Source organism: Nothobranchius furzeri, chromosome 8 (assembly GCF_043380555.1).
Source record: "Nothobranchius furzeri strain GRZ-AD chromosome 8, NfurGRZ-RIMD1, whole genome shotgun sequence".
In the NCBI taxonomy this organism is placed as follows: Eukaryota; Metazoa; Chordata; class Actinopteri; order Cyprinodontiformes; family Nothobranchiidae; genus Nothobranchius; species Nothobranchius furzeri.
The window spans coordinates 77,634,124-77,659,392 of NC_091748.1; the positions used below are offsets into that span (position 1 = coordinate 77,634,124).

The 25,269-nt window shown below is 45.2% G+C and overlaps 1 protein-coding gene and 1 long non-coding RNA gene across 4 annotated transcripts; one reads left to right on the plus strand and one right to left on the minus strand.

Annotated features, from left to right (window-relative positions):
- Nucleotides 1–451: 451 nt before the first annotated feature.
- Nucleotides 452–24,784, plus strand: adcyap1r1b (adenylate cyclase activating polypeptide 1b (pituitary) receptor type I). Of its 2 annotated transcripts, none has more exons than XM_015971214.3 (14): nucleotides 452–1,543; nucleotides 7,825–7,917; nucleotides 9,803–9,899; nucleotides 11,816–11,929; nucleotides 12,660–12,763; nucleotides 12,838–12,935; nucleotides 14,952–15,084; nucleotides 15,171–15,324; nucleotides 16,041–16,101; nucleotides 16,172–16,241; nucleotides 19,252–19,343; nucleotides 19,439–19,568; nucleotides 20,319–20,360; nucleotides 20,993–24,784. In XM_015971214.3, exons 2-14 carry the CDS (start codon nucleotides 7,867–7,869, stop codon nucleotides 21,350–21,352), a joined length of 1,506 nt encoding a protein of 501 aa, XP_015826700.1. In that variant the 5' UTR covers nucleotides 452–1,543; nucleotides 7,825–7,866; the 3' UTR covers nucleotides 21,353–24,784. The 2 variants fall into 2 exon arrangements, with proteins under 2 accessions (XP_015826700.1, XP_015826701.1); XM_015971215.3 differs by having other exon boundaries at nucleotides 21,006–21,316.
- Nucleotides 14,919–16,041, minus strand: LOC139071592 (uncharacterized). Of its 2 annotated transcripts, none has more exons than XR_011521437.1 (3): nucleotides 15,705–16,041; nucleotides 15,149–15,354; nucleotides 14,919–15,049 (listed from the first exon to the last, which is right to left on the minus strand). It is a non-coding gene; the product is annotated as an uncharacterized lncRNA (long non-coding RNA). The 2 variants fall into 2 exon arrangements; XR_011521438.1 differs by having other exon boundaries at nucleotides 15,149–15,342; nucleotides 15,705–16,039.
- Nucleotides 24,785–25,269: the final 485 nt, after the last annotated feature.

Genomic DNA, 25,269 nt, shown 5'->3' on the forward strand with positions numbered 1-25,269 from the left:
TAAAACTCCGGTTTTGTCTGTCCACACGCAGACACCCAAAACGGAGAAAACGCAGATCTTCACTTTGGCCGGAGTTTTTAAAAAGATCCGTTTTCGTGTGAAAAAACTCCGTTTTCGTGTGGATGACAGGCCAAAACGTAGAAAAATACCTACGTTTTGGCAGATCCCCGGCTACGTGTGGACAGGGCCTTAGAGATAGGGTGAGGAGCTCGGACATTCGGGAGGGACTCGGAGTAGAACCGCTGCTCCTCCGGATCGAAAGGGGCCAGTTGAGATGGTTTGAGCATCTCAGGACGCCTCCTGGACGCCTCCCTGGGGAGGTGTTTCTGGCATGTCCTGCCGGCAGGAGGCCCCCGGGTCAACCCAGGACACGTTGGAGAGGTTACGTCTCCAATCTGGTCCGGGAACGCCTTGGGGTCCTGCCGGAGGAGCTGGTGGAGGTGGCCGGGGAGAGGACAGTCTGGAGCTCCCTAGTTGGGATGCTGCCCCCGCGACCCGGACCCGGATAAGCGGAGGAAGACGATGACGACGGGTCTGGCAGCCATCTTGAATCTAGTTGACTTCAGTCCGTTCAGTGGTTCCCCTGAGTGCAACAAGGGGGTGGATGAGGTGGTAGTAAAACATGCTTAAGGTGTTACTTTTGTCTCTACTTGTGGATCAACTCGCTCTGTGGACATTTTCCTGCTGAACTCTGGTTTTATGAACTGTGGTTTGAAACCTGATTTTAAGCTTTATTGTTCTAAATGCTGTCGCCACAGCTGTTTGCTGTTGTTTGTTGTTGTTGGCAGGGGCGTGTCCAGGAAGTGGCCAGGGCTAGCAAATGCCACCCTTGGAATCTGATTAACCACCCCAGGTGTCACCACACTGAATACCCTTTAAATAGGCTTTTCATTGTCCACCAAAGGCTTGGGGTAAAACAAACAAACAAAAAATAATGCATAACCATTGGTGCCACCCATGCACAAAGTAGTGCCTCGCCTGGGCCACCCCATTTTAAAAGATCTGGAAACGCCACTGGTTGTTGGAGCGTCTTTAGCTCATCAACACTTCCTGTTTCCGCCTGCAGGGGCTCAGTAAACCGCTCAGGGTGTCTGGTCAGGATCCTGATCGCTTCTGTTCGAGTCTGATGAGCCTTTTATGACCTCCGGGCCACGCGCGTGCACGCGCACACGCAACACACCCAATTTCTCCTCATCCTGGATTACCCAACGCTCGTGCTTCACATTCATCACGCGGGATTGAATTAGAGCCGCTGTGCGCGCGCGCGCGTGTGCGGAGGGAGGAGGTAGTTGAAATGCGCAGCGCATTCTGGCGTGGAGGGCGACGCGCTCAGCCATCCTCTCGCGTTCACGCAACGAGCTGCTTCCAGCCGCTGCAGAGGGAACTCTGAGCCGCGGCTCCCCCACAACGAGCCCCTCTCCGTCCGCCTGGGCTGGAAGTTGCGTCTGCTGGAGGCACCGAGGGATCTTTTTGTCCTCCACCCGGATCGGGTCGGGTCGTCTGCAGCGCGCAGGAGTTCCAGCCAGTGCACGCGGATAAAATGGTAGGAAACGGCAGAAATAAGGAACAGCAGCATCATCTTAAATTAAACCTTGTTGCTCAGGAGCGCAGGATGGGAAGGAGGGTCCGTATCCTGCAGAGGCTCGCGAGGAGGTTTGATTCATCTTTAGAGAGTTATGTGGAAAAGGAGAGAAATCTGAATATTAGAGTATTAAAACTGTTGTTGGCACAAGGTTCATTTCTGAGCAACATAAATAGATGCTTTGCTGCATGAAATGGTCCCGGTTGCATGTGTGTCATTGGCCTGCAGAAAGATGCAGCTTTCTGCAGGAATTCTCTGAAACTCCAGGCTGCATGATGCTGAGCGTGACCTTGTGATGCATCTTCTTGTCTTTTGTGGGAATTCACAGATGCCTGACAAGCCTTCCTCCCACAACCTCCGCTCCTCGGTTCTGGTCAGCATCATGGACATCTAGCTGGTAAAAGCATAAATATGCGGGTGTTTTCCTGTAGGATAGCCTGCATCCGCACCAGGGATGATTTAGACAGGTTACAGAAAGAAGGCTGGGAGATTTGTTGACATTTCTGAGTGTTCAGCTGAAGCCTCATTCACAGAGAGCGATGATTGAGTTTCACATCTGCCCTGCGTCCTCATTCAAGGCCAAACAGGTGATAAAAGTAACTCTTCAGTAAATAAATAAACCTCCAGCTCCTTTTGAATGGACTCATCCTGCTGACGTGCATCTATCCACCGTGTTTGCAGCTCTCTCTGTTTAAATTTACTGTTTGGTTCAGCGAAACCACAGAATCCTGTTTATATTTGCTGGACTTGCAGCCGACAAACACACCGACCCACCGGGATGCTGGGAAAGCCTTTGGAGAATAGAGCCCAGCTGTGGATAAAAACCAGGTTTTGTGTCTCTCGTGTGTCTGAGAGGCTGGCATTTACAGGACCCGGCTGGCCTTGTGTTAGCTGACCTGAGCAGCAGAGGAGGGAGTGAAGGAGGAGGAGGACATCAGCCTCGTTACAGCATCCTTACACACCCAGCGACATCCAAGGGTCTCGTCAAGGAAATGCTGATGCAAAAAGCTGCAAGATATGCATCAAATGATCACGTTAGCTCTTTCAATTTGTCTTGAAATGTGTCCAAATTTTTTCCCACGAGCCTTTCCTGCATCTGTTTCCTTTGAAGGTTTCAGTTGTTCCAAATTCAAAGACGAACAAAGAGGCTGTAGAGTTTTCCTGCAACGCCTTTCCTAAATCAGAGATCGAACATTCTTCCTCTCGGTTTTATAAATATGGACCCAATGAGAAAGAGTCTCGCACAAATCCCCCCAAATCCTGATAATGCCTCGGCCTTTGTCCTCATGGGAACAGAATTATTTTTGTCACATCACTGGAGCAGAAACTCAACATTCCTCTGGTTAAAGGAACAAATTAGGAAGATTCATTAATTAAGGCTGTTGGTTGTCGTGTTTCTTGATTTAGTCAAAACAAAAACACACAAACCCACTCAGCTTGAAAGGGTTGGCAGCTTCCTTTGTGCTCTGAGTCTGAATCTCTATTTTTGTAAATTTGTTAAAAACAGCTAACTTTTCCCATCGTTCAGGTGAAACAGGTGAAAAAAAACCCGCCCCCCTGGAGCTCAGGGTTACCTGGTTGGGTTAAAGGTCAAACACGTTGCACAAAGTTGGACTTTTCCCATTTAAAATGATCTTTTCATATATTTGCTTTTCCAGAGTCAGCATGGTTTCCATGGTGATTAACGAGCGGAAGCAGCATTAACCTTTCTGTTGATCTGGGCTTTCCTTCTTTTACAGCTTGTGCATCAAACTGAAGACATTTGATCTCATCTTGGAATTTTTTTAAAACTTTTTAAAATAATACTTCCAATAATACTTATAAAAAGTGAGCGTTCAGGCAGCAGCTGCTTTGGCAGCTTCTGGTCCAGATTTGTTGCTTCTGTTTTTGCCTGAGATGAAGATTTAGTCAAACTTCGAACATAAACGGGATCTGATGTCACGGATGTCAGGATTCAATCACTTCCCTTGGCAATGCAACACCTGATGGGATTTGTTTACATGACTCCATACAGGACAATGCTTCAGGAAAACTGTTTTATGTCCATTTTAGTTCCCTACTTGGGATTTTCCTTGTGACTTTTACAACAGGCATCGCTCCCAGTTGCACCTGAAGCCCTCTGGGATAAGTGTAACATGGAAAGGTGAGGTCAAAGATCCCTACCAGCATGGGAATGACTGTAGTCAGACGACTGAACATGTTTCCAGAGATTGTCTCAAACTGTTTTGAAAAGTCACTCTCTGAGTTTTATGACTGAAACAGATCAGATCAATCCAGCTACAACTCCTGCAGCTGCTGATTTATCCCAAAGTAATGTCAGGAAGAATCCATCAGAACAGGAAAAGCAGAGCGGAGTTAGCTTCCCCCACGTCTCCCACAATGATGGAGGGAGACAGGGATTTACGGGCTGCTCCTTCTCATCAAAAGGACCATGAGTTGGCCAATAGGTCCATGTCCACGTCTGTGTTCAAGTCCATGTCCACGTCTGTGTTCAGGCCCATGTCCATTTTCGCGTCAGTCTTCAGGTCCATGTTCTTGTCTGTGTTCAGGTCCATGTTCACATCTGTGTTCAGGTCCATGTTCACATCTGTGTTCAGGTCCATGTTCACATCTGTGTTCAGGTCCATGTCCATTTTCGCGTCAGTCTTCAGGTCCATGTTCTTGTCTGTGTTCAGGTACTTGTCCACGTCTGTGTTCAGGTCCATGTCAACATCTGTGTTGAGGTCCATGTCTGTGTTCAGGTCCATGTCCACATCTATGTTCTGGTCCATGTCCACATCTGTTTTCAGGTCCATGTTCACATCTGTGTTCAGGTCCATGTCCATTTTCGCGTCAGTCTTCAGGTCCATGTTCTTGTCTGTGTTCAGGTCCATGTCCACGTCTGTGTTCAAGTCCATGTCCACGTCTGTGTTCAGGTCCATGTTCACATCTGTGTTCAGGCCCATGTCCACGTCTGTGTTCAGGCCCATGTCCACGTCTGTGTTCAGGCCCATGTCCACGTCTGTGTTCAGGCCCATGTCCACGTCTGTGTTCAGGTCCATGTTCACATCTGTGTTCAGGCCCATGTCCACGTCTGTGTTCAGGCCCATGTCCACGTCTGTGTTCAGGCCCATGTCCACGTCTGTGTTTAGGTCCATGTCCACGTCTGTGTTCAAGTCCATGTCCACTTCAGTGTTCAAGTCCATGTCCACTTCTGTGTTCAGGTCCATGTTCACATCTGTGTTCAGGCCCATGTCCACGTCTGTGTTCAGGCCCATGTCCACTTCTGTGTTCAGGTCCATATCCACATCTTTGTTCAGGTCCATGTCCGCATCGGTGTTCAGGTCCATGTCCAAATCTGTGTTCAGGTCCATGTTCACATCTGTGTTCAGGTCCATGCCCATTTTCGCGTCAGTCTTCAGGTCCATGTTCTTGTCTGTGTTCAGGTACTTGTCCACGTCTGTGTTCAGGTCCATGTACATGTTCACATATGTGTTCAGGTCAACATCTGTGTTGAGGTCCATGTCTGTGTTCAGGTTCATGTCCACATCTGTGTTCAGGTCCATGTCTGTGTTCAGGTTCATGTCCACATCTGTGTTCAGGTCAATGTCCACATCTGTGTTCAGGTCAATGTCCACGTCTGTGTTCAGGTCCATGTCCACATCTGTGTTCAGGTCCATGTCCACATCTGTGTTCAGGTCCATGTCCACGTCTGTGTTCAGGTCCATGTCAACATCTGTGTTGAGGTCCATGTCCACATCTGTGTTCAGGTACATGTCCACTTCTGTGTTCAGGTCCATGTCCATGTCTGTGTTAAGGTCCATGTTCACACCTGCGTTCAGGTCCATGTCCACGTCTGTGTTCAGGTCCATGTCCATATGTTTAGCGTTGTTAGGTGTTGAGGTAGAAAACGTGGATTCTATCATAAGAATGATAATTTGGTGTCCCGTAGTGGTGATATGTGGTTCGCACATCTGAAAACTGACGGCATGAATGTGGCCCACCACAAGGAAACCACCCAGAGAAACCAGACACCTGATTCTGCAGCCAGCCACTGACCACGTCGCCTGCTGCAAATTCCATATAAATTAATGAGCACCAATAGTCACTTGATTTTGTGCTTGTGTTGGGTCCCATCACACCATAGATTGGTGGTCGGGGCCTGGAGTGGATCCCTCAGAGACCTGTCCTGGAACTGCAAGTGGAAAATCAGAGGTAGAAGACAGTCAGAGGCCAGGTCAGCAGCAGCTCTAGTAGCGAGGCCCCAAAAACATCTCCCCTGTAGGACCCCGAGGCGTTCCTAGGTCACTCTGGAGATGCAATCCTTCCAGCAGGTCCTGGGTCAACCTGGGGGACTACTGATGGGAGGACACGCCTAAAACTCCTCCGAGAGACACCAGGAACAGAAAGAAAGAAAACGATATTCTCTATAGCGCCTCTCAAGATAAAAATCACAAGGTGCTTCACAAAAACAAAAAATTTTAAATTTTAAAAACTTTTTAGAAAATGATTCAAAATATGTTTAAAATGAGCAAAAATAGACACCTGAGATAAAAAATGCAAAGAGAGAAAGAGAGAGAGAGAGAATAGGAAAGAGGGAAATCAGTGGATCCTGGGGAAGGCAGAATAAGGAGAGGGTGGTGAAGGTAACACCAGAGCCTGAACAGGTGAGTTTTCTCTTACTTACAGCAATCTGAAAGTTTCCAGAACAAACATAAACGTACAAGTAACGTAAACATAACAAGTCTAAATAAACGAGTACTCCGGCTGGGCCATGGGGGGGTAATTAAGAACTTTTCAACTGAAGCATCAAATGTTACACTCAGGCTGACGGTGCTGAACATGAAAGCTACTGAGACTCATTAAAGCCCTGATTACAGCTCAGGGAGGACGGTCGTGAGCAGCTGCTGAGCTCACACACACACACACACACACACACACACACACACACACACGTGTGAACATTTAGAACACTGAGCAAAATCCACGCAGCAGATTTCCATCAGGCATCTGGATCACATCTACTCTCACGGTGGAGAGATGTGAGTCACCTTTGGGAGTCGGTGGAGCCAAATCAGGACTGGAAATGAGGGAAACTCACAAACAAAAACAGACATAAGAAAATTAACTAAATTGCAAAAACAAAAATTGCACAAATGCCGCAATTTACGAGTAGTTCAGTTGCGCATTAAAGTGTAATTTGCACCGACGGAGTGAATTTTACATAGTGAGTCAGCGCGTTAAGCCCCGTGTTCGCACTTCCTGTTCGTGATGCGAGGCTGGTCATCGAAGACAGGGTCAGTGTGAAATACGCAGATTTGTGTCTGATCTCTACAGAACAAAGTTTGTTCCTCGTGTGTTTCTATCTTTCATGAGAGGAGTTTTGTGCCTGTTAGTTTTAAAGCCTGATAAAACAGAAGGAAGATTGTTTACATTATGTAAATAAAAGTGAATTTATCAGCATTAGACCCTGTTTATTCTCCAAAATAGGCCATTGTCCGATTCAAATCCGAAAGATAAGCTTTAAACCTGAGTTTACTGAATCAGTGCTATTGGAGGTTCTGTCTGTTTGTGCTTCTGATAATGTACACACATCAGATTTATTTCACACTGAGATGCTTTTATTATGAAAACCCTTCAGCAGTAGTTAAGATTTTCTGTTGTTTCCTATAAATTTAAACTTTACTTTAGAGGTTTTTAAATGATTCAAACACATTATTTTTATTATTGAAAACAAAGGAGATCAAATCCAAGTGAGTCTGTTTTCCGTGGAGCAGAAGACGGAGCATGAGGAGCTCCCAGGTCCACGCGGTCACTTCAGAGCCACGCTCAGCAGCTCTCTCCCTCAGCTGTTGCCCATGGCAACGCTTGCTAGCTGGCAGGGTTCTGATGGAGTAGCAAGCTGCCAAGTTGTCCCAGTGGGGCGAGGTCCGAGCGCCCAGTCCTGCTACTTGGCTCTGGTCATCCAAACCTGCTGGCCTGAGCCTCACGCTGCGTGCACACGGGCTCGTTTTAGACACACTGCTTCCAAATACAAAGTTAAACACATGATGCAACAAGGTACATCATAATAACGGTTCAGTTTTGTCATGACCAAGGTTCCAGATTGAGTCTGAAGCTGATTTTAATGTTTATTTTCCTCGCTTGGATCATCTGTTCAGACACTTGATGCAGCAGGAGCTCATCCTGACCCTTTCACAGGTGTGCTGTACATAAATGAGCAAACTAGATGTAATAAAGATGGTCTCTGATTGTGTTTTCAGAGGTGAGCCAGTTGTTCAGAGAAGAAATTACAGAAGAACAACATGTCTGCTGTTAAATTCAGCCTGCTGACCCTCCTCTTCCTCCTGCCTGCGGTGAGTTAGCGCTCATTGTTTAATGTACTTTCACCTTAAGTGTGAAACGTTTAGTTGCACAGCCAATCAGCTGCCAGGCTGAATCATCAGACATATTAATAACCCAACAGACTCCTCAACAGGTGGAGGCTAAGCTTCCTCTGAATAAGCCCAACACGAGATTGATTTTCACTCTTAAGGGTAGAATGGCTGCATCAATAATTCATCGACCAACGTGTGGCAGGAACAATGAATAAGGAGCCTTCCTCATCATTTATTCATCGTTTGTTTAACAACATTCCAGCATTTTAATTGTTTGAGGCAGGAAAACTTCCTCCTCACCTCTCCACAGAGGAAATCATAAAGGGAACGTCAAACATGAGCCATCACCATTTACCGCCAACTCGGGTCGACTGGCAGGCAATCACTCTTCTATGGCACGGTGTGGGGGCCAAAATTAAGACTACTGCCCAGCAGCAGGAGGATATATAAATTCTGAAGCAAACTACTGACCTGATTAATGATAAGCTGGCGCCGGTAACTGAGAGGCTGGTGCTGCTTACTGAGGAAAAGCACCTTTGCAGGCGTTACTACTAGATACGCTAGGGACTAGCAGCCCTCGGCTGGTCATTGACTGGTTCACACACTCCCTCTGCTGTCTATTAGCATGGATAGGCTAGCGTTAGCCTGGACGGGCTGGTGTTAGCATTGGAGAGGCTAGCCATTAGCATGCCTAGGCTGGCCACTAGCTGAATTTCCTACCTCCTCAACGGACCATTAGCATGGATAGGCTGGCGTTAGCATCGGAGAGGATAGCCATTAGCATGCCTAGGCATGCCACTAGCTGGATTTCCTACCCCCTCGATGGACCTTAAGCATTGATAGGCTGGCATTAGCATTGGAGAGGCTACACTCTTTAAGAAATATCTCCAAACTGCGAAGGTTGGTGTCAAAACATGAACTTGAAATGGTTCTTCATCCCTTGATCTCCTCCCGTCTAGATTACTGTAACACACTCTTCACGTTTTAACAAAAAAGCCCTTGTCCGCCTTCAGTTGGTCCAGAACTCTGCAGCGAGGCTCCTGAGTGGAGCAAACAGAAGAGCACGCGCCTCTCCTAATCTGATGTCTCTGCACTGGTTACCCGTTAACCCAATCCTGATTATAACTTTCAATGCTCTACATGGTCAAGCTGCTCCCTATATTACTGAACTGTTAACGCCTTATGCTCCAACCCGAGCCCTCAGGTCCACACACCAGAACCTTCTAGAAGGTCCAGAGACCAGATATAAAAGTCGAGGTGATCGCTCCTTCCAGACTGTTGCACCCCGACTTTGGAATGATCTTCCTTTATCCTTACGTAGCATTGCCAGTCTGGACAGTTAAAAAAACAGCTAAAGACCCTTTTATTTAAAGCTGCTTTTGCATAAATATTTTATTTCTCATTTTAACTGGAATTTAGAATCAACTTTTATTTGTTTTATGGTATTTATGATCATTTTATAATTTCATGGCTTTGTCTACTTTGCTGTAACCGGTTTTCAGGATTTCCTAAGATCTGGTAGATTTTCTGTTCATAAACATCCTATCGCTGACCTCTCTGGACTACGCTAGTTGTTTCTCAGATTGACTTTTATTGGATTCTGCGTCTGACTGAGTTGCAGCTACATCATCAGCACAGCTTTAAACACCTCCTGGATCGGGTTGGTTCTCAGCACTTCTGAAATCTTTTATTTTTTTGCACTTGAGAGGAGCTCCTCCTCAGGGTTAGCTAGCTTTTAGAGATGCAGTGATTTATTTAATTGGTTGAGTGTTTAAACAGTTCCCAGAGCATCCGTCTCTTTCTCAGTGAGGAGCGAAGCTAATGAGGTCCATTTATAAACATTCCCTCTGGTTTGTGTTTCCAGGGTTCGAAGCAGCAGGTCCCGTCTAACTGCGTGATCAAGAGGGAACAGGAGAAATGCTTGGAGATGATGGCCTCAGAGGAACCCAGCTCTGAGTTTGGTGGGTTTGTCTGACCCCGCGTTGTTTTAACCTTTAATCTCAACACTCCACGCTCACCACTCGTAACAGTTTTGACAAGGCGTTAATTAAAATGAAAGTAGCACAGGGGTTAGTAACCCGAACATCTTTAGGATGTTAGTTCTAATGAGCAGCAGCTAGCACTACAAGCTGTGGTTAACTCTGACCTGTTGTCTGACATCATTACAGAGACTTTACTACTTTGTATTGATTTAAATGAATAAATTCAACAAAACAAAATAAAAACTTTTAGTTATTTTTACATAGAGCTGAAGGTTGATCTGGTGTTAAAATGTTTAGCTGATCAGATTATAAATGATGGATGAGGAGAAGACTAGACTTTTGACCAAAAACTAATCAACAGCTGTTTTCATCCCATCTTCTACTTTGATTTGGACATTTTTCTGTTTTAAAGGGACTTTTCGGACTTTTGAATTTTTATGCTCGCGATTGCCCCCTCAGGCCAAAAGCGTAACGGCAGCTTCAATAGTAGGCTCGTGCACGAGGCGCGCATGCTGTACGTGCACACTCCTTAACGAAAATAACAGCTGAGACAGTCGTGTGTGTGTGTGTGTGTGTGTGTGTGTGTGTGTGTGTGTGTGTGTGTGTGTGGCCCGGAGGACAGAGGACAGGAGAACACGCAGCTAATTAATGAAATAATTTGGTTCTGTGGCTTTCTCTTCAGCACAGCGACAAAGGTTTATGATGGGTCAGTCCTCCTGCATGCTCAGATCATTCCCTTCCCTTGCTTGAAAAATTGTTCCAAAATGAAAGTTGAACCCACATCTTTTTTATCCGTAAATTCAATGCCGTTCGACGAGTCTCAAATAAAAATTTGGGTGTCTTACTGTAAAAATATATCATTAATGTAAAAAAGAAACTCCAAATAACAAACTTTATTATCATCTGGAATCAAACCCAGGTCTCCTACATGACAGTTAGACATCTTACTAAGTGAGCTAAAGCGCCAGTAACATTTGATGTATCTGTAACTTTTATATCCTTGATGACAGCTGAAACGTCAAACCAAAGAACAGTTCAGAGTGAAAATGGCTATTTTGTTGCTAATTTGCAGGAAATATCTAGAAGAAAGTTCTACAGAAAGTAGCTAAGAGTCCTCAGAAATGTAGCTAGCTTTGTCACTAGGCGTTAGGAACAGCGACAAAGTGGCACTGCCTCTCTCTCTGCTGCTAAAGCTACGGATAGCAAATGCTACGGGCGATGCCTGAGCGTGAAGCAGCCTGCTCGACCCGAGCATCTCTCTTTTTCTGTGATTTTACAGAAAAACAGGCAATCACAGTAAAAATGCCAGGGCTCATTCTACAGGACCAGGGCAATGCAGGAGAATGTATGAAGAAGACATTTATTATTTCTATACATGTTTTGGCTGTCAGACTTCCATAGAGTCCCTTTAAATTTTCACTTTCATTAGACTTATAGCAGGTTTCAGAAGCAGGAAGTTGATTTAAGGGTTGGTCAGTCAGATGAAAACAGGTGAGCATCAAGGAACAAATAAGCTAATTAGCATCAAGTAACGTATAAGCTAATTAGCATCAAGTAACAGATGAGCTAAATAGCATCAAGGAACAGATGAGCTAAATAGCATCAAGGCACATATGAGCTAAATAGCATCAAGGAACAGATAGCATCAAGGAACAGGTGAGCTGATTAGCATGAAGAAACAGGTGTGCTAATTAGCATAAAGAAACAGGTGAGCTAATTAGCATCAAGGAACAAATAAGCTAATTAGCATCACCGAACAGATAAGCGAATTAGCATCATAGAACAGGTGAATAAATAGGAAAAAGTTTAAGGAAATGATGTTAGTTTTGTTTTATTTGTGTTTGAAGCTGTAGACAGATGAAGGTGATGAATCCACGTTTCTGCTGTTTCCGCAGACTGTCCATGGTTTTGGGATAATCTCACCTGTTGGCAGCCAGCCAAAGTGGGTGATGTCATTGAGGTCAACTGTCCCGAACTCTTCTCTCAGTTCATAAGCGAGGAAGACTACGGTCAGTCACTGGAGGCTACTCGTCACCGTTCACTCCTGGTGTTGTATTCAAACTGAATCAGCAGCAGGATGGAGACTCACTTTCTGTTTGCATTTAAAGGTGTTTTACTGACTTTTGTTTCTGCTCTGCAAATACATATATATATATATATATATATATATTGAGTAGAAAGACTAAGAGCAGCTAAACCAGTCTACAGTTGGTACTCTCAAGAGGCCGTTTTTGCAAAGTATTACATTTAAACAACATTTTAGCTTTAATAATAAGCAAGAGTATTAAGAATCCAAATTAAATATATAGTTTAGCATCCAAGATGCATAAGTACATCGAGGACAAGGCCCCAACAGCTGACGTGCTCAGTGAATGTCTCAGACAATGGCTAACAGAGGAGGAGATGCTGGAAATACCATCATGGGAGGACTAACCCCTACATGGGATGTATCACTGACCGATTACTGAAGCAGCTGATAGAGAAATCCTACCAATAGCTAGGAAGAGCTGGTCTGAAGGACAGCAGAGGCACTCATCACGGCTGCACGGGAATGTTAATACAATATGAAGAGAAATGTGAAGATAAAGAAACTATTCAGTCTTTTACAGTTTTTATTTTGAGCAGCTAAATGTGACATTATTCTGTATGACTTTACAGTCACAGCCCCACACATCTCAGATGAGAGGTTTCTGTTTTTCCTCCTGGTTTCACCTGAAAAACCCTTTTGTGTGTCCACAGAAGTGGGGAAGGTGAGCCGTAACTGCACTGCTTTCGGCTGGTCGGAGACCTTTCCTCACTACGTGGACGCTTGTCTGTACGAGGAAGGAAACAGCAGCCACCCGGTGAGTTTAACCCCCGCCGCAGCCACCTGGTTTCGGGTTCTTTTACACTCAGCTGTGGTGTGCTTTCCTCTCAGGACATGTACTATGTGTCGGTGAAGGCTCTGTACACGGTGGGCTACAGCACCTCTCTGGTGTCGCTCACCACAGCCATGGTCATCCTGTGCAGGTTCAGGTGAGACGCTCAAATACTCAAAGATCGGGTTTAAAATATGGCAGTTGAGGTAAAAATAAATGCAGACTGTCATAAATGCCAACTAAAGTAAGCTGAAGCGATCCTTCATCGTAAAGCAACACTGTTTCCTGCTTCTCCCTCCTACTGGCTGCTGCATGGCAGACAGGTGGCCATTTCTTACAGAAAATATAGTTTGATAATATGTTGAGGGTAAATACTGTTCATCTTCTACTGCACTGCCCTCACATAAATATATTATCTTTTAGGTTACTAAAGCTTTACTGAGAAAAAAAGTAATTAATAAATGACGACCTGCACTTGTATAGCGCTTTTTATGTTTGATGACTTTTTTTAAATTACCTAAGAATTACTTACTAATTTAAGAGTAAACTCTGTCTAAGTCTGCCGTGGATTTAGTGTTGCCCTGTATGATCTGATATGATTGTAGTGCTGTTAGCTAGCTGCTAGCTAGCCTGGCCTGCCAGATCTCTAATTCTGCTCAGAGAAAGAGTCTGGTTACTCACAGGCAGAGAGGCACATGAGGGGCGGGACTAGGCAGCTCAAAAACAACCAATCTGAAAAAGACGGAAATGCTGACTGTACCGCGCGACGCTGTAGTTTTTTAGCTGTAGTAAAAAAAATGGTGTCTGGCGACGGCGCTAAGTCGCCATGTTCATGACAAACTCAGCGTTGTGGTGTGTGGCCATCGACATATATACTGGACAATTCATGTCCACAGGCTCCAGTTATAAGTTTTTGTGGCAAAATGGGAGGTGGCCACCACCGTCATTTTGAACGTGTCACAGGTTCCATCAAGCCCAGACAATTCCATAAAAGGCAAAAGAGGTGGAGCTGAGGGTGGGGCTGTAAGGCTGGGATCAAATGACGACACCCGTCGAACTGAAGCAGTGTTGCCAACTTAGCGACTTTGTCGACATTTCTAACGACTTTTCAGACACCCTTAACGTCTTTTTTTCAAAAACGCGCCTAGCGACAAATCTGGCGACATTTCTGACCCCCCTCAGCTACTTTGACTACAACTTTGTAGCCAACTTTACCTGCAGATTAGCGATGCTTCTGAAGCGACAGGACCGTCCTTCCTTCCAGAGCATCAGAAAGAAAATAATCTGTGCATGTGCGTGCAGCATGATCACGCTACCCCCACTGACCAATCAAACCTTCTGTGGGTTTTCACAAGTCCATTATTTGAGATAGCCACCGGAGCTACATAAAGGGTCCTCCACGACTCACTGGGGATCGAGAAGACAGAGCGCGCACACACACACACACACACACACACACACACACACACACACACACACACACACACACACACACACACACACACACACACACACACACACACACACACACACACACACACACACACACACACACACACACACACACACACACACACACACACACACACACACACACACTGAAATAGGCTCCTTTGTGAAGGAGTTAGGACATAATATATAATATTATTCAAAAATGACCAAAAATAGCCAGGAGAAATGAGACAGTATTCAATTTTTGTGATTTTTCCCACCATACGCCGTTCAAACTGACTTACGGTGGTGTGATGTTTGGAATTGAGAGCTCCATGAACCACGTGACCGCGAGTCGGCGAGTTCAAAGCATGTTGCAACTCTCTCTTACTACAGCTCTGGTTTCTGCTTCAAGAATCACTGAAACCATTTTGAAAAGCAATAACTTAAAGTGTTAAATCTCTTTGGTGTTGCTTTGAGCCTCAGAGTCTCTTAAATGGTAAAATTGCCTGAAGACGTTCCTGACTGGGTTCTAAAGATAAACCATAACTATGAACAACGATCCGTTTTAAACACGCTCCCACCATCAGACGGACGTTTAGTTAGACGTCTCCCAGGGATTGTTTTTGCTTGGCTCACAGCGGTCTGCGTTTGTCCATCGAACACATTCAGGTTTAGATTTGATGTCATGAAAAGGTTTCCCAACAGGAATGTTTTACAACCTTTACTAACATCCACACAGGAAGCTTCACTGCACCAGGAACTTCATCCACATGAACCTCTTCGTCTCGTTCATCCTGAGGGCCATTTCTGTCTTCATCAAGGACGGCGTGCTGTATGCTGAGGAGGACAGTGATCACTGCTTCATACACACTGTGAGTAACACACACACACACACACACACACACACACACTCCTACTGACGATGCTTTAACTCACTGGTTCCCGTCGTTTCTTGAAGCTGGAGTGTCGAGCGGTGATGATTTTCTTCCATTACTGCGTTCTCTCCAACTACTTCTGGCTCTTCATCGAGGGTCTGTACCTCTTCACTCTGCTGGTGGAGACCTTCTTTCCGGAGAAGAGATACTTCTACTGGTACATCATCATCGGCTGGGGTGAGTCTGAACGAGCAGCTGAAACACACACTGACAGGTTTAGTTATTAATGTGTGTGTGTGTGTGTTATGTCCCCGGCTCTCTAGGAGAGATGAGGAGGGGAGTAATAAAAGTAGTGCGTGGATTTAATAATAAACAAAGTGCTGTGTCACTTAAAAAACAAGGGTTTTATTACAAAACGAATATTTACAACAAAAGGAGCTTATTTACAAAACGGGAGGACGAAAAGCGCCACCCCAGAAGGGGGTGGGGAGAAAATAACCGAGAATATTAATATTTACACCAAAGGGGAGATCCTAAATTCAAAGTAGAAATGCCGGTCCGAAGTCAAATAGCCAAACAATCTAATCCTAAATCCAAACCCAAAACGAGTTATTTACCAAAGACGAACGAGCGAACCGAGGAGAAGAGAATAGCATAAACAGTTCCCGGTCTACACTATCCTTGACCTTGTCACTGACTGAGGGCAGAAGAGCAGCTTTTAACAGCTGCCAAGTGATCATCCCTGATTTGGAACAGCTGGGCACCGGGAGACAGGCGAGGCAAAGGCCACTGGGGCCATCTTGTGGCCGAGAAGGGCCACGACACGTAACAGTGTGTGTGTGTGTGTGTGTGTGTGTGTGTGTGTGTGTGTGTGTGTGTGTGTGTGTGTGTGTGTGTGTGTGTGTGTGTGTGTGTGTGTGTGTGTGTGTGTGTGTGTGTGTGTGCTCTGACAGGAACGCCGACGGTGTGTGTGACCATCTGGGCCGTTCTGAGGATGCAGTTCGATGATATCGGGTGGGTGAGGAAGCGATGCAGCGTTTAGAGGTCAGGTTGTTGTGCTCATGATGTCTCTCGTCTCCTTCAGGTGTTGGGACATGAACGACAACGCTGCCATCTGGTGGGTCATAAAGGGACCGGTTCTGGCTTCCATTATGGTACGTCAGCTGGGCCAAACACTCTCTAGTACTCTGCTGGTGTTTCCTTCTTATCCCTTTAGGCCCTAGGCCAGGAGTCGGCAACCCGCGGCTCTGGAGCCGCATGCGGCCCTTTCATCCATCTGACGCGGCTCTCTGCTTGTAAACTAATTAAGGAATATTTAATTACAATGTATTTTATTCATATTTTCATCCGTAGCCAATTCTAAATTTATAGATTGTCTGCGTAAACGTGAACAGGTCACCTGCTTGTGCGTAATCAAATGTCTCTATAGCAGCTTTCTGAGCTGGACATGAGATTCTGGACTGTTCCTCAGACAGGCTCAGGGATGCGTCGCAGTGTTGGAGACAGGAACAAGCGCTATTCAGCCAAAGATTCATAATCAGGGAACATTTCTTAAGTGACAAGTCTCTGAGAGACCGGGTCTAGAACACACAGAATCTTCCTGCATGGTTCTGGTTCTGCAACGCGCTCCAAGCCCCCGATCTATCTTCAGCTCGCTGTTCGCCTACACACACGCCGACAGGGAGCTGCGCTGGCTCAGTGTCCATCTCAGATGTTCTGATGGGAATCTTTTCCTGACTGATGTAGCTACCTCCGCGATGTGCGTTAAAATGTCAGCGCATCTGCAGGCTTGAGATTTCTCCGTCAAAATAAATACAGGAAACATCGGGTCAGTGCGAACCCCGTCATTTAACCGCTTTACCTTCTAGTGAAGATTGTTGCAGACAGAAACTTTAAACCTGATGAACACCCGAGCCACGCACACTGCGCCGTTATCTCCGTCAGTGTAAACGAGGAAAAAAGACTAATTACCTTTTCTTACCTTTTCAACGGTGTTTAATGCAAAGTTTAGTTCAGTACAAAGTTGAATTACAACAGTCCAACGAGACAGAGCCTGGATTTGTATTCTGAACAGTTATGTGTGATGCCTCAAAAAGCGTCACCTGCTCAACTATTAAAACCACCAGCAGGGTGGAAAAAATGGAAATATTGTAGCACGGACGGGCTTCAACTCTTGGATCAGTTTCATACAAACTGTTTTATTAATTATCTTCTGTTGAAAGATAACTCTGAGGTACAAGAGCGACTGGTATTGGTTGCTGTCACCTGTTGTGATTGGTTAAAGCAGCTCTCTGCTGTCAGAGGGTAGGCCCCGCCCACAACGCTGCGGCTCCCAGTGTTTTCTTTACTGTGGGAAATGGGTAATAATGGCTCTTTGATGGGGAAAGGTTACCGACCTCTGCCCTAGGCCTCATTTCTTTGGGCCCTGGCACCTCCCAGTCGGGGGCCTTTGGAGTTTCATGTCCCAAGTGTCAGTGATGGTTTGCATTCCCCGAGCACAGCTACAGCTACGATCAAAACAGGAAACAAAGCAATTTTTGGTTTTTTGATACATTAAGATAAAATAATACTTGAACTTTATTTTAGAAGAGCTGCCCCGTGTGAACGTGCTGACAGGATGGAGGTTGTAAAATGGTAAATGGCCTGTATTTGATATAGCTCCTTCTAGAGTCCTGGCACCCCCCAAGGTGCTTTACAACACACACATTCACACACCCATTCACACACACATTCACACGCACATTCACACACTGGTATTGATGAGCTACAATGTAGCCACAGCTGCCCTGGGGCGCACTGACAGAGGCGAGGCTGCCGAGCACTGGCGCCACCGGTCCCTCCGACCACCACCAGCAGGCAAGGTGGGTTAAGTGTCTTGCCCAAGGACACAACGCCTTTGTCGGGGCTTGAACCTGCAACCTTTCGATTACGGGGCGAGCACTTAACTCCTGTGCCACCGTTGCTTGTCAGTTCAAATTCCATTTAGGAAATGTAGTCAATTGTTTTATTTATTCCAGGGGTCCTCAACTAAATTTGTTCAAGGTTTTTTTTTCCAGCAGACACCACTGAAGGTCAGATGCTCTTCTAAAATAAAGTTCAAACAACATTGTATCTTCATTTATTACTATTTAAAACGGCCTTGTTTCCCATCTGGGCTGTTTGATTGTGGTTTTAGTTGTTTGGAGAATGTGGACAGTTGTAGATGTTTGGGACATGAAACTGTAGAGGCCCCCAATTGGGGGGGTGTTAGGGTTAAACAGGATAAAACACTGTTTATTCATTTGATAATTTCATTTCCCCATATTTACACGGTTAACCACATACACTAAATGCAACTTATAACCAAGCTGTAAGTTTCCTACCATCTTACACTAAAAAGTATTTAAGCCTTTTAAGCAGTGGCGCTCCCAGATTTTCAGAGGGGTGGCCAGGTGGGGCCAGTGCACATTAAGGGGGACACACTTAATCAGTCCCTGTGAGTCAGACTTATATGGTCCATTATGTTCTAAATGCATCCAACACATTTAGCTCAAATTTGAAAAACAAACATTTCATAAGAAGACTTCACTCCGACATTCTCCAACCGTCATTTTAGTTGTTTCAAATATGTTTCAGAATCTTAGAAAGGTCTCATTTGTCATCTGAGCAAAAACATCCACTAAAGCTGCTGAGATGTAGACTTGGTGAGCATTTTTTTAAATTCTGATTTAGCTCCACAATAATGATAAATGTGTTTATTCACTTTTAAATGTATGTTTTGATTAATTAGACAAATTAGCAGTTTGTGTGAACATGAATATGAGAGGAGAGGGAGAGAGTGTTTTCCTTAGGGTGGCCATGCCCCCTCCGCCCCCCCTTATGGAATGCGTCTGCTTATAAGAAGCCTCTGAACGACAGCGAGCGGCTGCCTGCAGAGCTTTTCCTCCAGAAGTGCCCTGCACTGCACAAAGTTGCAACACTCCCCCAGTTGTTAGGGCCTAACGTGTTAATGAATCTCAGGTTTTACATCCGACGTTACCATGGTAACTCAAACTCAATGCTGACAGACACTTAATCGATCATTCTGTCATGTCAACTTTGATCAATTCTGTTTGCATTTCAAGTATTAGAAGTTTCCCTTAATGTTGTAAAGTCAAGTCTAACCTGGAAGGTTTGTGTCTGCAGGTCAACTTTGTGCTCTTCGTCGGTATCATCGTCATCCTGGTCCAGAAGCTTCAGTCCCCAGACATCGGTGGTAATGAGTCCAGCATTTACCTGTACGTTTTTATTATCACATATAGTATAAAACTTATCCTGCGTTAGTGCTAACTCATACTTATGACTGTGCATCCATGCTGGTGTGCTTCTGCAGGAGGCTGGCCCGCTCCACGCTGCTGCTCATCCCTCTGTTTGGGATCCACTACACCGTCTTCGCCTTCTCTCCGGAGAACGTCAGTAAAAGGGAACGTCTGGTCTTTGAGCTGGGTCTTGGATCCTTCCAGGTGACCCTCCTACCCGACCCCTTACAACAGTACAACAGTTATAGAACGATCCATAGGTACTAAAAATGATGGTACTCTGATCCTCCATCAGAGGGCAGATGACCTCCCGCGGGAGGAGAAAGGTGACTCAGATCTGCACCATTTGTCAAAAAATGAACCAAAGGGCTAAAGACTGAAAATTTAAGATGTTTCTTCCACATGTTTACAACAAAACAATATTAGTTCATAAAATAAATAATTGATTTCTTTCAGTTTACCTTAAATTAGGCCTCTCAGCTTTAGGGAACATTTTGTGCTACGAGGAACGTTTCACGGATTAGTCTGTCTTCTAAATCAGATCCTTCAAGGACCAGTGCAGCTTTGTCTTTGGGTACCGCAGGTACCACACATCTGTTCATCTAGTCTCTGGGGCAACAGGAGCTCAGGAGGCAGAGTGGGTTGTTCAGTAATCGGAGGGTTGTAGAATCGAAACCAGCTCCTCACAGATAATGCTGCCGTTGTCCTTGGGCAAGACACTTAACCCTCCTTGCATGCCGGTGGTGGTCGGAGGGACCGGTGGTGCCTGCGCTCGGTAGCCTCGCTTCTTCCAGTGTGTCCCAAGGCAGCTGTGGTTACAGTGTAGCTCATCATCACCAGGTTGTGTGTGAATGACTGTTTGTAAAGAGTCTTGGGGGCTCTAGTACTCTAGAAGGCGCTCAAATACAGGCCACTTGGGGTCTTGTTCTCACGAGGGTGTCCGTGTGTCTGCAGGGCTTCGTGGTCGCCGTCCTCTACTGCTTCCTGAACGGAGAGGTAAGTCTCTCCACCTTAACGATCTTCATTATCACACATCTGCAGCATAACAGCAACATCTGGAGCGCCAGAGGCTCCGTTACGATTATCAAATACCACTCTCATCACCAACGCACTCATCCAGTGTCACGAATCTTATTATAATAATGTTTCACTCCAGCTTCTATGCAGATAGACTAACGTCCCCCTGACTTTTGTGATGTTTGCTGGTTTTCCGTGAACGTTTAGCAGAAATCCGTCCTGAAGGACGTTGGTGGTGTTGAATATCAGAGGTGTGGACTCGAGTCACGTGACTCATAAATGTGGTCACTAGTGAAGATTTGGAACGGGACTCCAGGTGATCCTAAACATCGAGATAAAAAAAGTTGCTGCTTGCTTTGAGATTCAGGATTGCTGATTCTCGGTAGACGTTGAGACTCGGTTCCACCTCTGTCAGATGTTTTAGTTGTGTGGATGTTTTCAGTCAGACCCGGTTCAGACCTGGACCAAACCTCCTGCAGGTGAATGATCACACCGGTGTGAACACACCTGTGATCGGACCAGACAGGACTCGTGTTCCAGGTCTAAACCGGGCCTGAGGAACAGAGAACTGTCTCCTTCCAGCGAGGTCCATTAATAATGACCTTGTGAAGTATATCCCTAAAGGTGCAATCGGAGATCAAGAGGAAATGGCGCAGCTGGACGGTGAATCGGTACTTTGCTGTGGACCTGAAGCACCGGCATCCTTCCCTGGCGAGCAGTGGGGTGAACGGGGGGACGCAGCTGTCCATCCTCAGCAAGAGCAGCTCCCAGATCCGGATGTCCAGCCTGCAGGCCGAGACTCCGTCCTGAGCAACGCCGTCGGTGACGCCTCCGCCAGACCTGACGACCCCATCCCTCCCACCCTCGTCCCGATGACCAACCTCACCAAACCCTTCGACAACCTGTACTCTGACGAATCCGTGATGGAAACCCAACTGAACTCCAGCGACCCGAAACAGCCCCTCGTCTGATCCTGGACGAGCCAAATCCAGAGTCGGTGATCCAGGTTCAGCTGGATGAAGGAACCTGGTGTTTCCAGGTCCAAACAGGAAGTGAAGACGCATCACGTCCGTCTGTAAATATTGTGTTGGTGTTTTAAGTGGTCTGGTGCTACAGAAGCAGCTGTGCGGCACAAAGGGACCAGTTCATGTTGGGTCTGTAGGGTGTGATCGTTCAACTCCGTCATTCCTCAAGTAGCCGCCCCTTGATTTAAGGTGGATCAGCTGGTGTAAATACTTCAGGGGAATCATGTTGCAGAAACACTGAGGTGGTAAATCTGCTCTGGAAGGAAAGAGTTAGATGTAGGTGTTGCATTCAACTCCAGACTGAAGTTTGGGAATTATCCGTGTCTGGAGTTCCTGATTTTCCCAAAGCGACAGGATTCAAATTTCATCCAATCAGAGAAAGAGGAGGCGAGGCCAGTTTTTATCTCTAGGCCTGATTCCCAAACAGGAACTGTAGATTAAATGTGTTTAATGTTTAAGCTGAGAACGATCGGGTGAGTTTAACCCGATCAGACGGACGAACGTCCAGCAGAAAGTTCGTATTCATCCAAACGTTTCCTACAGAAGCCAAAAGCCACTTTAGATGTCTTTGTTTAGGTGTCTGTGAGAGCTGAGGTCCACGACTACGACCACTCGCCTCTACCGGACCTCAGCTCTGCACAGAACCCACCAGCAGCCGTTGGTACAGAAAATGTCAAAAAATCCAAAATCTCTTTTTCTGCATGTCGTTGCTTTTATTGTGCATTTTGTATTGTGGGTGTTCAGTGTTTTAACTGGATGCTGAAGCACACAGGACGTCTTCTGTGGAGATTTAGGAGGTGAAGAACTTAGCTCAGATTAAAACGACCTTTTGGAAGTGTTTCATCTCCATAGCTGGTTGTCTTCGGAGTGCCTTCAAGCACAAAACTAAAATCCTGACTTCCTGTCGGTGATTTGAAAGATTTGTCATTTTCCTTAAAAACAAAACTGCAAATGAAGGAAAACAGGAAGTTCTTAAAGTGTGTGTTTTTTTCTTAAACTCTGAACACACGACCAGTTTGTGTTTTAATACACAGACTCAAGGATTTAAACACGTTTTACTGGTTTTGTTCGACTGAACTGTAAAAACAGCTGTTTTCAGAAGCTTTTAATCTTCTAGTTAAACCAAAACATTATTGACAATAAATTTCACTTGTAAGTCGCTTTGGACAAAAGCGTCTGCTAAATACATAAAAATAAATTCTCTCATGAATACGCCTTTTTTCTGAGGGATTATAAGGTGTGTCTTGATTAATCAGTTCACTCTAAATGTCCAGTATTTTGAGCTTACTTTCCATTTTTATTTTGAGCCTAAAACATGAAAACATCTAAATAAATATTCAGTTTCATGTTTAAAGTAATTTTTGACTTTTTATTCCAGGTTTCAGTATTTAAAAAACAGTCCGATACTGAGATCAAACCTGAAATGTATATTTGTGTGGTTTAGTTTCAATACATATATCGTCTGTATGATGATAAAACATCATTTTTATTACTTTTTCCAGTTATTTCTTATTGACATGCTTTATTTTACTCTATTTTATTATAATATTAAACCTGACAACAAAAAATAAACTAAGTAAGAGCAAAAGCATCTACTGAAAGCCAGGATTTCTGCTTAAGTGGTGATTAGGCCTTTAGAGCTTCGGTTAAAAACCACCTCATTGTTCATGTGTGCAAAAATCTGATCATCGAAAATCTTCTGGCACTGATCCTTAACAGCCATGAAACTCAGAGCTAAAGTAAGAAAGTAGCTTAAAAAATGGGCTGCAGTACCAAATTTGCCCACAGGATGTCACACCTGCTTTACTCTTACATGTTGAACATGAAAAACGGATGAATTATCTGATGACCAACATTAAATTTAGGGTGTTTCTCAATGCCAAGGAACCTTGCCTTGATGTCTTGACCCCGCCCCGGTTGCCTACGTCATCGGGAGCCGCCAAGACGTGTTCCAATGTTCATGTTCTACCGAGGCGTGTGCTCTCCGTTTGTTAGCCGTTTAGCTAGCTGAGCAAGGATACGCGGGAGGTGTCTTGTAGCCTAGCCTTGGTCAAAAATTACCCACAATACACCACTGCATTTTCTAAAAGATGGCAGATCAGAAGCCGGCAGCTACTTCAGGGACAATTTTAAGTTTAAAAGTAAGTCAACTACTTTAAAATGGTTTTTTTAGATCCAAAGAAGTTATCTACGGTTGGTTAGTAGCTTAGTAGTTGCAGCTTCGGTGGCTAGCGGGTAATAACTCACTTATATATTTAATTTAATAAACATATACACAATTTTAAAAGTAAAAGTCTCGTTATATATTTATATTGAAACTAATACGTATAAAATATAACGTTATCTCCCGTGTCACGTGACGTTACGTGACCGCTGTGGATGCCGCGGTCACGTGATGCAAGTCTGTTGCATTTAACCGTTTTCTTTGACCAAAGGACATCGCCTCGCAAGGCCAGGTGCCTTGACATTGAGAAACACCCTCAGACTTCAGGTCTTGAGAAGGTCTTTGTAAATAACTAAATCAATTTTCTCCAAACGAGCGAAGGGCTGACCTGAAACTGTACCGTCGGCTGGTGCTGTTTGACCTCTGACCTGAAGTAATAGCACATCCAGCAGCAGCCGAATGAGGGCTCGCTCTGATTCAGTATGAGGAAAAAGGGCTGGACAATCAGTCCTGTCCTCTCTGGTTCAGTCCCACATTTGTCCGCCAATGCCAGGCTCTGGCGACATGTTTCGGTTCTTTGATTCGGACGTCTGAGCCTGGTTCTGCCCGTACTCTGTTGATGTCACACACATGTTGCTATAACATGAAGTAGTTTGTGGTATGTGAATGGTCTGTAGCCAAACAACCTGCAAACGTTGTAAATGTTCTGTGAATCGCTGCCCTTCTGATTGTTATGCTGCCTTCTGGTTCTGGTTTTTCTCGTGTTTAAGCCGAAGATTTCCCATCATGCTCCTGCTTTCCCCAGCCGGCTGGTTGTGTTGAATCAGAGCCACAGGTCAAGGTTTCAGAGCATTTTGGGGAATGTTGTGTTTCAGCTCCTGCATGAGGCAGCAAATAAGCTAAATGCCTTTGGTTTGATCTGAACTGTGAAGAGTTTTGTGAATGAGCTTTTCCTTTGAATGTTTCTGACATGAGGAAAAGCACCGTGCCATAAACGCTGCTGGACTCTTCCATTTGGGTTGGCTTTGGCAGCATGAAGAGATTCTTCTTTGGTTTTGCGTCTTTGTACATTTTGCAGGTTTGAATCAGAGAAGAAACGGAGCTCAGAAGACGTTTCTGTTCTCATGCCGAATGTATGATTTTTCTTATTGTTTCTGTGATTTTCAGCTTCTTTTGTATCTTCTGACAGTATCTAAAATAAATGTTTTACTCGGTTTGATAGTAGTTTTTCTGAGTGAAACTGTAGATTTAATTGTTGCTAACGAGTTTAAAGTTTCTAAAGCAAAAATGTAAAATGCATTTCTATAGCATCCACTACTCGGGCAGCCAGCAGCAACGGTCGTCTCAGACGTTCCTCGGAACGCCTCTGGATCATCGTTCGAAGTCATGAGAGGACTCAGGATTGTGGTCGGGCCCCAAACAAAGGCTCAAAGCCTTGGCCAGCTGCCTTAAGAGATACACGAGAGAAAGTGAAGCCAGACGAACAAACCGGCTCTTCTCGACCCAACCAGGTAAGTGTCAGTGGCAGTGTAACAACAGCAGAGTAGACCCACCAAGGCTGGAGATGGAGCAGTACTGGAAGGGAGGAGGAGGCATCACACAACAGCAATACTCTCTCTTCTCTAAGAGAAGACCACAGCAAGCAGAACCCAGTATCCATCACTGTGGCAGACATCCAGGAAAGAGTCGCAGGTATGAA